The sequence below is a fragment of the Rosa chinensis genome, chromosome 6, assembly GCF_002994745.2.
Source record: "Rosa chinensis cultivar Old Blush chromosome 6, RchiOBHm-V2, whole genome shotgun sequence".
Lineage (NCBI taxonomy): Eukaryota > Viridiplantae > Streptophyta > Magnoliopsida > Rosales > Rosaceae > Rosa > Rosa chinensis.
Window position 1 is genome coordinate 47,358,793 of NC_037093.1, and position 15,032 is coordinate 47,373,824.

General features: G+C 37.4%; 1 protein-coding gene across 1 annotated transcript; it reads right to left on the bottom strand.

The window, feature by feature from the left end:
* Positions 1-8,050: 8,050 nt before the first annotated feature.
* Positions 8,051-9,526, bottom strand: LOC112170439 (wound-induced basic protein). The gene is made up of 2 exons (XM_024307734.2): positions 9,366-9,526; positions 8,051-8,420 (listed from the first exon to the last, which is right to left on the bottom strand). The coding sequence occupies exons 1-2, from the start codon at positions 9,434-9,436 to the stop codon at positions 8,348-8,350; spliced, it is 144 nt and encodes a 47-aa protein (XP_024163502.1). The 5' UTR covers positions 9,437-9,526; the 3' UTR covers positions 8,051-8,347.
* Positions 9,527-15,032: the final 5,506 nt, after the last annotated feature.

Here is a 15,032-nt window from a genome sequence, read left to right on the forward strand (position 1 = left end):
GTCTTTACTAAAGCCTTGGGGAGAGAAAAATTCAAGTCTCTATTGTGCAAGTTGGGAGTTATTGACATACACTCTCCAACTTGAGGGGGAGTATTGGAAAGTATGCTCAATTTGGTTGTGTATCAAGAAGATTCAATATCCTAGAATTCTACCTTGATTGTAATATCATTATGTTTTAATTGTATGGCTAGCATAGGATGTTTTTCCTTTCTTGTTCTCCTGAACTTAAGGAGTCTTCGTGTTGTACAAGAATACTACTTTGTATATATGATTGGTAATCAATATATTGAAAACTAATTCAGCCAAATATCTTTCTTTAGTTTTAAAGTGGTGAGTCCTGTAAATCTTAATGTGCACCAGAAGGTTGAATCTCTATTTACAGAATCCGGAGCATGGAATGTACCTTTGATTAAATCCATATTTCTATCCCATGAAGCGGAGTTGATCTTGGGTATGCCTTTTGGCCTTAGAAGTGTGCCGAATAAGCTTGTATGGCATTTTACCAAAAATGGGATCTATAGTGTGAAGTTCGGATATAGGGTTGCTAGAGATTTACAAGCTAGGCAGCGTGGTTGTGAAGCTAGGCCTAGTTCTAATGGTAGCAAGGAGGTATGGGAGAAAATCTGTGAGTGTAAATGGTCCACACAAAATCAGAGTATTTATGTGGAGGGCGGTGCAAGGGTTCTTACCTTGTGCAGCCAATCTCAAGCAAAGGAAGATTTTGGAGGATCCTTGCTGTTGGCAATGTGGGTGGCGTACTGAATCAGTGATACATGTGCTATGGGAGTGTCCAAAAGCCAAGAAAACATGGAGGAAGACTATCTTGAATGGAGTGTATAAAGTGTGGCAGGAGCCAACTTTTTTTGACTTGGTGCATCACGTATGTTACACAGCTACTGGAACTGAATTTGAGACATTTTGTTTTATAGATTGGTGGCTCTGGAGAAACAAAAATCTCAATAGGTATAGGGAGAAATCTTTGGAGCCAACAGAAGTGGCACACTTAGCTGCTGAATGGCAGAATGAGTTTGTGAAACTAGGAGCTCGAACCATGATCTGAACGTAGCTGCTGCACGACATCGAGTAAAGTGGAAGCCTCCATCACAAGGGCATATCAAATTGAACTTCAATGGGGCTTGTGACACCAAGAATGGTGTTTGTGGCCTAGGAGTAGTGTTCAGAGACTACCAAGGTGTACTGAAAGGTGCTTTGGCAGTCCCACAGGTGGGTAATCTTCTCCCAAGATCCGTGGAAGCTTTAGCTTTACTACATGGACTGAGGTTTGCTAATCACTTTGGTTTTTCTAACATTGAAGTCGAAGGTGATGCCCTCTCAATTATCAATGCCTTGCAAGATAACTCAGAGGATCTTAGTTCTGAAGGTCATGTCATTGATGAAGTTAAGTTTTTTATTTAAGTCATTAACTATTTGTAGTAGCCATTTTGTGAATCGAGAAGGCAACATGGTTGCTCATCAATTGGCAAAGGAGACTTTGAAAGTTAGTCAACCTATTTTTTTTTTTGGAGTCGGGGCCTAGTTGGCTCCATCAGTATGTCAGTATAGATTTCCAGTGTGAAGTCTAGTGTAGTCAGTTCTTTGTAATAGCTACCAAAGTGGTACTATCACAGAGCATTGTTCCATTACTCATTGTATTCAGTTCATTATTAATGAAGTCCCATTTGATAAAAAAAAAAAAAAAAAAGTTCAAAGTCTATTTTGCCAAGAAAATAATCTTGCTAACAAACTTTCATTACTCAATTGTGCTCATTGGATCTAAATTATACCTTTTTAAATAACAAAATAGTTGGAATAAGGTTATGTACCTCATTATTCTTCACCATTGGACTTGAATTCAATGAGAGTTGAGTACAACAGAGTAGGTGAACAAAACTGTTGATTAGCTATGCAATTTTTATTTTAGGTTCATTTAATAATTTTTCAATATGGGTTAGTTAAAAAAATTTGTTCAAACTTGAAACCCCTGAATAATGTAATGTAAGATCTAGAGCACCGTGAATTTACTAAAACCTTGAGCCTCTAAGTCTTCAAGGCCGGCCCTATGAGTTCCTGTTATAGGGGTAATGGGTTTATATTAACCCCTGGTTTTCATTTTATTGATATTATTAACTGACGTTACAACTTTGACTAATTTTCATATTTTTCTACAGGGAGGAAATATACGCGTTTGATAAAATGTTTGCATGCACTCAACTTAGTCATTAGTAAGACCGTTTGTTCATGTAAACGCATTCACACTAAACGAGGAGAATAGTAAAAGACATATTTGCCCTTAGTGTCTTTAATCATATTTCCATGCAACCTACACTAACTTTCATGGCAAATTTTATTCACACCTTTAAATCATATCTACATTTTTTTAATTAAAATCATAAAACAAAATCCAAGAAGGTCATATCTGTCAATGGGATTTCTTTGTCCTTATGACCCATTTGTTGTTCCAAATAAAGCTAGTCACATTGAAAATGCATTAACCTACTGCGATCTTGATTTATTATACTTCAATTTTCTTTATCTTTTCTTTTGAGGTGGTCGCTTGGATCTCTCTCTCACTCTATTTCAAGTTCTAATTTGACAGTGAAGTTTTGGAATTCAAAGCGTTCTGAATTTTCTCTGTAGATTAAATCAAGTGCTTTGAAGATTTGAGGTGCTCCTTGTATCTATTTATTTTTTCTTTCAATTAGAGTTTTCTTGAATTCAAATTGCTCTTTCTTCATTGCTCAATTTTTTTCCTACAAACCAAGATCTTTCTTCTTCAAATTTGAGCTTTCTTGAAGTCAATTTGTTTCTCATATAAGTTTTTGTGTGAAGCAACGTCTTTTGTTCAATTCTGAGTTTGAGCTCTGATGCTGAATTTCGTTCAAATAGTGAGGTCTTGAGGTCAATCTTAAGTATGAGACCTTTTATATGTTTCGTCCTATTTTGATTTTGCTTTTCAATGTGACAAAATCAATTATAGTTGGTGAGTAGCTAAAGGGGCCCGGGTGATGAAATTATAAATGTAGGGATAAATTTAAGGCGTAGATGTCAAAGATAACATGAAATTAACCAAAATTGAAGATCAAATTTCATTCATATGGAATTAACTGATCCCACAATTTATCATTATTAAACATAGGTCAAAATTTTGTGAATGTGTTTTGGTGTTTTGTTTCATCGATAAATGCGGTGGCAAGTTTGTGTTAGTGTTAACTTTAAGTTCAGAACTCGATCTTATGTTCTTTGTTTCTATAATTTGTCCTAATTTTGTGCCTAAACAGGAGTTATTTCTCTTTACATTTTTCTTCTTCCCACCTCCATCTCACCCTATCCAGTCGGACTATCCACTACCTTTCGATATCCGTCATCATTTTGTTCGGCCGACATGTTGCAGATCCGATCTCCGATTCGGTTGTTATATTGACATCTCATAATATTTGTATTTATTTTTCTAGCCCAACTTAATGGCTTGGCCAAGTGTTTTCTCAAAAAATAAAAAATAAAAAAAATTGGCCAAGTGAGTTAGTTTTTTTACAACCAGTGAACAGTTATTTTCTTATTTTGTTATAATTTTTTATATTTTTTATTCTGGCCATGAAACGTAAAAGAGCGAAAACGTAACCGGCGACTCCTCCTAATCATGCTCTGCATGCCCAAAGAGCAACCCAAGTCCTGATCTGTTCTTGGCTTGCCTGCAACATGGTTTAGCAGTTTCGTCTCCGGCGTCGAGGTTTCATATATGAGCTTAGTCTGGTTACGACCATGTTTATCTTTCAGTGCTCAATTATTCAGAAATGGCTGAGCCACCTCGATCCTCTGTTTTCTTCGTCAAAAGCTTGTGTTCATTGTGTAGTCACCCTCATATCACTGATCACTGCTACATCTTCCTTCACTTACTCACACTATAGGGACTCATCTTCCTTAAAAACCCCCAAGCTCTTTGCATTTTCCAGGGGTTTTGTCAACTAATTACTCTGAGGTACAAACAAAATGATGAGCCCAATTGCTTGTTTTGTGTTTTTCTTACTGAATGGTTCATTCTGGGCTTGTTTTCTGAGTTTCTGGTCGTGTGTACTTTTAGGTTAATCATGTTGAAAGCACAGAGTCCTCTCATTGATTGGTGGGGCTTTTGTCTTTGTGAGTTGCTCTTGATATCAGTACTCTAGCTTGGATGAGTTCATATTTGGAGTCTTTGATGTGTTTTGGTATGCATTTGATTTTAGTATGACCCTCCAAGTGAGATAGGAGTGGGTGGGCTTCACTTAACTTTTCAAGTTTTCATGGTTATTAGATTTGTCTGTGGAATTGTGGAGATTTCTCTCTTAGGGACATTGTCGCTATTGTTATTGTCTTGAAAAGATTAAAGTTAACTTTCATTAATGTTGTTCTTGCTATCAGCAGAATAAAGTCTTTTGATAATTTCCCCATTTTCTTTAGCTGTAATGAAATGAGTAACTGTTTAATGAAAGTTGAATTGTCGTATTGTTCCCAGTTGGAAGTAAGATATAAGTTTACATCTTGATAATCAGTCTGCTTGTTTATTCAAGGAGTAATGTCACCGAGTGAGTTCACTTCATCGAATTTGATGGAATTAACCATGGTAAGTTCAAGTCAGAAACGCTCGAGATCAAGCTCAGGTAACAGTTAGTTGAAATGAGCTATACACAATATGACTTATTGCTTTTGTTGAATGTACTATTCTTCCGCTGCTGTTAGTATTTAGAGCCAAGTTACTCATACAACTTTTAAGTTTTCTAATTCTAATACATCAGTTATTTGAAGTAAGATCTCCATGACTAAAACTCTGATTCAATATGATTTTGTTTTTTTGCCTTTATTTACAGCTATTTTCCAAATTGCAGGACGCAGCGTCAATCTTGCTCCACTTCCTGGATCGGTTGACAACAAAACTGCTGTTCAAGTTTCTACTTTCTACCATTGCAAAACCTGATTGTATGCGCTCCTTGCTTTGATACCACCTGACACAGTCGGAATGATAAACTAGGTTTACAAGTGATAAACCTAAACAAAGGGTTCTGGAGTCCACCAGAGATAAAAGAGAAAATTCTCTATTTTATTGATAAAAGATGAAAGATGCGTTCTGCAGCCGCTTAAGGCTGCTTAAATAAGAGAAAATAAAGGGCGACTAACAATGAAACCCTAAAGCCCATGGGTAAAAACGAAAACAATCCAAAATAGACTAGAAAACCAAAATTCGGAAAAAATAGAAAAATGCAGTTTTGAGGCCCTAAACGATCCCGAAAGCCCGAAAAATCCCACAACTCATGGCAAAAGCCATGAGTCTTGTTCCTGGCACGATTCCCTTTCCGGAAAGCTATGGCGCACCCCAATCGGACACCGAGCTCATTCGTGGCTACTAGTACCTTTTCGTTTTCCTCCTTTTGAGCGATCAAACTACTCCTCGAATCGGGCTGCCATCCGTTCTGCATCAGTAGGTAGTAGCACATTGTTGTTTTTCACATCCATGACATGTACCCCTGTCGTTTGAAGTATTCTATCAACATGATTAATACTTAAGACCCTTTCCATGGTTACGACTTACGACACATCCCAGAAAAATTTTGATATGAATTATGCGCACATGTTTTGGTTGTGAGTAAAATTAATGTGTTGTGACTCGTTCTGCAAATAACTTGTCCTGTCTATTTATACTTGATCCACCACCATAAGAAAGAGAGGATGCACATTATTGTCTGGCTGATTACTCTCTGTCTGGCATGTGTCTTGTCCGAAAATGGATATATATCAAGCAATCTTAACTACTGAAAATGATACTGCAAGATTTTGTAACTATTGCTGATTCTAATCTTGATAAATAAAGTTGGAAAATGATTCTGATAGTAGCTCTTGCTTGATATTTCTTGTTGCATTTGCAACCATGTCATGTAAAGCGCATCATTCTGGTTTAGGTACTTCTATGTAGCTTATATATATCACAGCTTCATGTCGTAATAGCATGATGTTGCTGTCTTTCGTCTAAGCAAGTTGAGAGGGGAAACCTATCGAAATTGATAAGTTTTCATTCATTAAACAAACAAAACTCAACAAGAAAGAAAGGAGATTTGGATGTCATGGCTTCTTAATAAGCTGAAATCACCAAGCAGATGACTTGACAAACTGTTCGATGTTTTTGCTACCCAGAACCTGGAACTATGCTCTTAATTGCTATTTCCTAGTTGTTTGATCTAGGAAATATTAAACAGATTATTAGAAAAGAAACAGAACTATGATATCTAAAACTCTTATTTGAAAAGACCGACTTGAGATACAGGTTATAGATCAATCATCTCTTGCTTTCCTCTGGTTAGTTTAATTTGCCTGCCACTTTCAGATGTATGACCAAAATGTTCTTCTTAAATATCTTCCAAAAGCCAGGTCAGGTGCATCACATTTGCTTTACTAATGTGTAACACAACTACTAAGATGTGTATAATATTCCAAAATGTATTATTTCCAGCAATTTATTGCTACAAAATATTCCCTTGAGAATACCAGCATGTCGAGGGACCCGGCTACTGCTGAGAGGGTTTTGCTTGACCTGCTTGGCACTGTTGATGCCAGTATCATGCAGGCGTATACTGACAATGATATAAGGCAGAACTTAGCCCACCATGCCCTTGCTGTGAGTGCTTGTTTCTCAAGATTTCACTGTTTTAAACTTTTTTTCAATTTCTTTGTTGGTTAACTGATCTGTTGACTGCTTCTCAGTCCTCCCTCCACTTAGCCATGTGGCTGAGGAAAACTGGAGATGTTTCGAGGCAGCGTGATGAAGCCATAGCTCGTGTTGCAGAGCTGGAGGAAAGAGTTAGGAGGTTTGAAAAGCTCTTTGTGAAACAGGAGGCTGAAAATGAGATTCTGAGCCTAGAGGTCTACGAGTACTGTAACATGAAGGAGGAGTACGAGTCTAAGATTAAGAGTCTATCAAATGAGGTTAACCAGCAGAAGCATGTGACTGTGGTCTTGGAGAGTAAGTTCAAGGATATGGAGGCCATGCACCAGGAGAAGGCTACTCGTCTGGAAAAGGCCTTGAAGCAGCTTAACGACGCCAACATGCTGCTTGCTGAGGTGAGTGAAGGTCTTGGTGTGGCCAGGGAACCAGGGGCCAGGGATCCTAGACATTTCTGGACGGTTTGCATTCACTGCAAAGTCCAGTATCAGTATATCAGGATCTATCAGAATCGCAGGCTTCGCTGCCCCAAATGTCGAAATGCTTTTCTTGCTATAGAAACTGTTTCATCTCCAAAGTCCTATCCATGGAGTAGCCCCTCATGGGTGAAGACTGAAGAAGATGGACAGGCTGCAGTCAAAGTGGAGGCTCAGGATGCTCCGTGAGTTGGTTAATGAGTAATCAAAAGAGGGGAAAACAAAAATAAGTAAAATAAATAAACCTCGTCTGGGAAACTATGTTGTCTTCTTATGTAAATAAATAATAAATAAACCCTCTTTAAGAGGGAAACCATGTTTTCTTATCCCTGAAAATTTCTTAATTACCATTACCAGTTTAAAAGTTTGATTTTATTTTTTATTTTTTATTTTTTATTTCATTGAACAACTCAGTCACCTATTCACTACTAGCCAGTGAATTTCAATAGATCATAAGGTGGCAAATAAGCCCATCAGTTGGCTTCCCGTGCTTTGTGTATAGATGATGTCGTGATTTGGATGGTTCTAACATCCAGAATTGGCTTGCCCACTGGTGCAGATAGCTATTATATTATGCTCTGATTGTACCTGATAAAATTTTGAGGAATATCAGCAAAATATGAAAGGATGTTCCCATACAGCTCCAGTGGGCTAAATGAGGATATCTCAAAGCAAAGGCCTTTCTGCTAGCACTAGTACCACATCCACATGCAGTGGAAGCAAGCAAGGCAAATGGCAAGTCTTGTCTTTACAAGACTACTACCATTCAGTGGTTCAGGTAAGATAATTTGAGTGTGAAACTCAATATCATGTGACCTTACTAAACCAGCCGTTTGGTCAAGACATGTGCAGGGGATAGTGAACCAGGAAACAAGACACACGACCAAGATACCAAAACTCAGCATAATATTAATCCCAAATACATATTCAAAAGCATGAGTACATCATGTCTGACCTGTTTTGCATGAAAATGCATAAGACTGCCAAGAAAACAATTTCCTGGTCATTCCAATGGCATCTACATTACCAAACAGATTTGATTCTTCCGATATCTATTTTAGGGTCAGCTGCTTAAAAGGATGTGTAAACCCCAAGTCACATAACAACAATATTGTCTTAACAAAGTACCAGTACTCCTGAAACCTAAACCCCTAAAGCGTTCCACAGTTACTATGCCAGGCTGCTGTCACTCATTCATAACGGGCTTGTTCTCATTGGCCTTGGGCCTGTGTTCCTTCGGCTTCTGCTCTTCCATCTTCCTGCAATGCCCAACAAAGATACAACCATATGTCAAGCAGCGTCTCATGAAAACAAGACAGTCCAGAACAATAATAAACAATGGGAAAATTACACACGCATCCACTGAGCAGAATACCAGATGCAAAGGAACAGGTGAAAGCCCCACATAAGGAGCAAAAGAAAAGGCAAAAGAAACGCAAAATATATAGAGGGGGGCTCTCTTCTTTTAGAAAATACACATTTCGGCTAATTATCGTCCTACTAACTAACATCATGATAAAATTCAATAGTATTCAAAGGCGATGATTCAAAAACAGGTACTGAAACAGACAGTGCCAAATACCCTGGCACCTTAACCACTATACAACCTTCACTACAAAGCATAGGTAATACAGAAACCAAATTATAAATTATAAAACCAACTCATTGCGCATATATTATTAATACGATGCACTTTAACAGCTGTACAATCCCCACCACAGCTTGATGCTCCTTAACACAGAGTGTAAACCTAATAAAGGCTAAACTAGACAAGGCCAAACAGCTCAAAGTGCTTCACCACAAGACTATAATACAAAGCCAAACTATACATGTAAAATCATCAAACTGCACCAACCAAGCAATTTGAACCAAATGACAAGTCGGGTGGCCTCAGCTAACCAAAACCCATACAATTACTTCAACTTTCACATGAAATGGTAATCATCCCCATTCCCCACAAGAGATTCATAACACCCCAATTACAAATTGACCCGGTAAGTTATATCCAAAACTAGTAAACAATTCACAAATGTCATTTTGGAATTTCCCTACTCAAAACATATTTCTCAAAAAAAAAAAGGCACCGGTTTCGGATCGAATAGCAACAAAAAGAATCCCTAAAATTAATAAATCAAATGTTTAATTAGACTATAGATGTCTCTGTGTGTGCGTGAAAGAGATAGAAGTAGAAGAGAGGTACAAACCTCTTATCGGAGGAGCCACCCTTCTGGCTGAGGAAGGACCTGAAAAGAGGGGAGTTGACGTCGTAGATCATCGTTCCGATTGCTCTCAAGATTCAAGAAAAGCCCTAACCCTAATTCTCTCCAAAGTCCAGCTGCTTTTGCGTTCTCATGCCAAGAGGCGGTGTCATCGCTTTTATAGTGGCATCAGGTCACTATTGGGCTTATGGGCCGGTTCGGGTCGACGTTGTTAACCGGCGTGTATTTACTTTGGAAAATAAAACTACACGTCTCCAAAAAAAAAAAAAAGGAAGAACTTAACCCTTGAAAATTAGCTCAACTAATGGGAGGGGGGTTGAAAATTTGGTTAAGAGCATAGGATTTATATTCCCTCTAATGAGTGCAAAATAAAAATAATAGAACTTTAAATTGGCCTAAAAACTAGAGTAAATGTACATTCTACTACTTAAGCTCTAACATGCATGTTATGGCCAAAATTTGTATCATTTACTCTCTCTTTTTTCATATTTTGGTTATGAAGTTAGAGTTAGTTGAACTATCTAAGTGTAATTTTGTTTTCTCTATTGAACTGTGGGCTCACACAATTGAGCTCGAGTGCGATATTGATGGATGCTTCTCTTGTTTGATAAGCTGAAATAGATTCGTGGAGGCTTGAAACTGTTGTTCTTAAAATTCCTAATCAAGTAGGGTTAATTGCATGTTTACTACTGAACGTGTGTTATTTTCAAATAGAATAGAGGTTTTGTGGCGTGTTTGAGTGTTCAATGGCAGTGACGTAGTCAGAAATGTTAGCTAGGAGGGTCAGAATTAAATAACAATGATTATACAAAAATGAACTTCATCAGATAACATAAAATTGTATATATTGATTGTTAAAAAAAAATTATATATATTCGTCTATATGTCATTCTTTTGATAGAAAAAAAAAAATCATAAGTCATAAAATACTCAAAAATAACAATTTTTTTTTATAAAACAATTATAATTAAGATTTGATGAGTTACCTTATTGATTAATGTTGCCTTGATTCATAAATCTACTAAAAATCAAAGAAAGAGTAGCAGACTTCGACTTGCGTTTCATAGGAGAAGAAGTGGAAAGAGGAGAGGAGAGAAGACAGAATAGAGAATGAGCAAGAGAGAAGAAAATAAGTGTATAAACCTAAATATATATGTAACGAAACTGTCATTGATTAATTGATCAATGAAGGGCATATGCATAAAATATAATTAAAAAAATTAAAAGATGGTGGAGTATGTCCAAACTGTGGAGTTATGGGTGAATGGGACAAAAGTTCAAAAGCTTTACTATTTCTTTTCATTTTCTCATGTAAGGGTCAAACTAATATATTAAATATAAGTATGTATATAGGTATCAAATGTTTCAACTAATGACAGCTTAGTGAGAAGGGTCAATTGACCCTTCTCGCCCTAGTGTCCCTACGCCCCTGTTCAATAGATTGGTTTTAGAGAATGTAATGAGGGTTCTTTTTTTTAATTTGTGAATTGCTTATCAAAATTTATCATACTTGTGTGGTTTTCCTAGTATATAGCCTCTAATTAGCAAGATATTGAAACTGCATCTCTCGATACTAATGACAGTGTTTGAGAGAGAGGTTGCCAACTACAAAGGGTAACTAATTTTAGCTATTGTTATTTATTATTCAGTAGTTAACTATCGTAAATCCAATAAAAAAAAAAAACTATTTTAAACATGCATGTGTATCCGATTGTTAACATAAAGGTAAGATTATGTCGATATATACAAACTGCTCTCGAAATTTACTACACATGAGGTGGAAGATAAGTGAACTGTGAACATAAGCAACACTCTCTTAGAGCAAGTTCATCCGTTGAGCTTGACCAGTCAAGACTTTTCACTGCTTTTTTGCCTTATATTTCCACTATTGGGGTTGGCAAGTCAGATACTGTTCACAAAATCTTGACTACAAAAGTGACCATTCTTGACATTTTGTGAATAGTATCTGACCTGCCAACCCCAATAGTGGAAATACAAGGCAAAAAAGCAGTGAATAGTCTTGACCGGTCAAACTCAACGAGTGGACTTGCTCTTACAGTCTTACCCAATCTCTCATTAGTCATACAAGAGCTACAGATCTCATGTACATACGTATTCTTGCTACAAATCCTACAATGCTTGGCATTGTTGTAAGATTTGCATCGGTTTAAATCAACTTTCTTTTGTAGTCTTTCAAATGTTGTAAACTTCCATCCTGTGTTGTTTGTTTGTTGTCTTGATTCACTTAATTATTGTGAGTGCTTTTTTTTTTCAAAAGAAAAAAACCTCAGCCCACTTTACCCATATATATGTCAGTGAGAATCGAATTTATAACATTTACAATGTTGGAATTATTGTGAGTGTTTAATTATGTATAACCTTCTTGCTAGAGGCTTGATTCATGGCTATATAAAGCTGAATAATTAGGAAAACTAATTCAACTAGATTTGCAGTAGAGAATTGAAATAATGAAGTGGATGAGATTATGCCCACAAAATACTTGTGTGCTTTTACTCGTCTTGCTTATCAGCTTGAGACAACCACAGGTCACTAATTCAATGTTCGAAAAGATCCATGTGCATATCCTCAATGATTTTCAAAATGAGACTCTTCATTCTTCAAGCTCGATGTCAATCCAAGGAAGACGATTTAGGGGTGCAATAGATTCTGGTGAGCAATGAGTTCCAGTGGCATTTTCGCATTATCATGTTCAAAACAAATCTTTTTTTCTACAATACGCAGTGGAGCGGCGGACATAAAACTTTTGATGCTTCTATTGAGAACGAATGGTTTATGAAGAGTTGCTTTAAACATTGCATATGGAAATTGGACGAAATCGGAATTTCATTGTACAGTTTCAAGTACAAGCTAGACATACCCATGTATCTCTAGGACTCATGAAAAATTCAAAAAATAAAAAAAATTAAAGTACTTCTTAAATCTTAAGTGATAATTGGTGTTCAAAAGGTTGTATGTTCTCGTTCACTTCATGTTCGTCTTCTTCCTAGGCTCCTAGATAGCTTATCTAAACGTTTTCCTTTATTTCCTTACAGTTGTCTAACAAATCGGATCAATATATGTTTTCTTCTTGAAGCAATCCCAAACAGATCCTATACTATTTTCTTGCACTGAAATCGGATTCGGAAACAGTTGTTATCAACTCATCAATGTGGGTTGACATTAGATTAAATCAACTAATGACTTGTATAATTAGGGAGATTAATACTTATTAATGTGATAATTAGGTAGAAAATCATCAAGAAATGTAGGTTTTAGGATGGGGGGCCAATGTTCTCATCATTTTGAGCCGTGTTTGGTTGGCGGGACATTATCTTGTTTGTTCTTATTAGACGGGGCCGTCCATCCAATCACCGTTTCGTCGGTGGCTCCTTTTCATTTCCCTCGCCCTACCAACCAACCCCCAATCACAGTATCACACACAAACACAGTATTAATAATTTCCCCTTCCCCCTCTAACCCTTTGTCTTCTCTTTTTCTGTAAGTGACCGATTTGCCCCTTTCCGTTCTTAATTATTACCTGCTCTCGTGAACACGGCACAGTCGGCACTGGGTTTCTACGGGGTTGACATGATTGCCCTTATTGTCCTTTCACTGTCAGGTGTCACCCAAATGGCCAATCATGGTATTATGTCTACTCAATTATTGACTTACATATTTCTTCACGAGTTGGGCAAATTTATAACTTTTTTTCTTTGTTATTTTTACTACACATAATTGTGGTTAGTTATGTTCTTCATTATTTACTGAAAAATTCTTGGTGATTCAAGGCCGAAATGTAGTAATCAGGAGAATTAATGAAAAAAAAAGAGTTAATAGTCTTTATTCATATATATGGACTGGTTTTCACTTGTTCAAAATTTTGACATAAGACTTCTGAAATTTAGTAACTAAACTTAGAAATGTACTATGTTTATATGTCACATTGGTTATCTATTAATATTATAAAAGATTTTTCCTGATTGCAACAGTTGCTGAAGCGGAAAAAAAAAATCTAGCGTCAACTTCTCTCTTTCTTTTCTATCTAGCGGCATTTATTTTCTTTGTCGAACGGGACACCCAATTTAATTTTTTTGCAACGCCTCTGTACCTCATTATATTTTCATCTATTTTCTCTCTGTGCTCTCCGTCCTTCTAAGTTGGTGTTACCTGTCTTTATCAGACTTGTTAAGAGGCTGGTGTCAAATTCTTGAAGGGGATATGCGTGTCATGGAAGCATAGGTGGTTTTAGATGGTTTCCTGGTGGGAATTGAGATCTTAGTCCCAGTTTTATTCATGATCTTATTGTTGTCATAGTTATGTGCTTCCTAGGGACCAACTGCTTTTATCATCGATGTGTATTTGTTGCCAATGCAGTAGTCAGCCACCCTGCACATATGAGCCGGTGCTTTTGGAATACGATGTAAAAGAGGGTGCAGTTCGTCTTGATGTTGTGAGGATTTATTGTGACTCATTATGTATCATGTGGAAAGAAATGATTATCATAGATAGAGTAATATAAGCTCATGGTCCCGATTCTTTTAGAGTTTTGGTTTTTGTTACAATCCCTTCCGATGTATGATCTCTGATGATTTAGAATAAAATTTCTCTCATTTAAAAAAAACAAAGAAAATCACTTAATCAGATCTTGATGTGAAGTTGCAAATCCTATTTTGATTGACACAATGTTGCAAGTCTTAAAGATTATGGACTAATTTTCATGCTCTTGTTTAGTTGTTATACGTCTCATTGCTAAAGTTTGTGATTGTTAATTTGTTGTTGGTTGGATTTCGGTAATGTAATCTCTTATATATGTAAACATTAATTTTTTGTTGCCAAAATTAATACCCTATTTATATCACATGTCTATTTACTATATAGTGATGTAAGCTATTGCTATGTCGACTTTTTCTCTCTGCTAGGGTTTCTCTCTAGCGGGGAAATTGATCGAGTTTCGAATTGTGATGGCGGCGGAGGAGGCTATTGTGCACCTAGTTGGGGGCAAGGATGCAATCCAAGATCCTTTTTTCTATGTATGTGGCCGGTTGCTCTCCCAAAAAGGGGAGTTACTTCCGTCGTTTTTGGCGGCTATTTCCGACATCTGGGGTTTGAAAGAGCGGGTTTTGATCCGTGAGGAGGAAGGAGGGATCTTTGTCTTTCAATTTAAGGAGCAGGAGACGAAGGATCACGTCCTCAACAGCGGCCCTTGGTTTTTTAACAATTCCATGCTTCTCTTGGCGGACTATGAAGGCCTCCGGGATCTGACAGAGGTTCCGCTGAATTCAATGGAGGTTTGGGTGGCGGTGAAAGGTCTGCGCATGGCTATGCGCAATGCCCGTGCCCTAACGGTACTTGGGAACTCCTTGGGGCGTTTTGTCAGGTACGACCAAGGTGCGTTGCAGAGGAAGGATCCCGTGCAAAGGCTTCAGGTTGTGCACGACGTACGTACTCGTTTTCGGCAGAGATGGCAGTGGACTTGGAGTTGAGATATGAGAAATGCCATGGCATTTGTCGGGGCTGCGGCTTCTTTGACCACGGGCTGGGTTGTTGTGACAACGCCTTGTCGGCGGTGATGGTGTCAGGAGATGGATCGAGTTGCATTCCTCCAGCGTTGGTGGCTGTTGATGTGGTCGGAATTGAGTCGCCCGGCCTTAT

What these genes read in the sequence shown, in the direction of transcription:
- LOC112170439 (XM_024307734.2), bottom strand. Translation starts at nt 9,436, where the DNA reads ATGATCTACGACGTCAACTCCCCTCTTTTCAGGTCCTTCCTCAGCCAG. An exon ending in GGTGGCTCCTCCGATAAGAG is followed by an intron (nt 8,421 to 9,365) that starts GTTTGTACCTCT and finishes TGGGCATTGCAG; the next exon opens with GAAGATGGAAGAGCAGAAGC.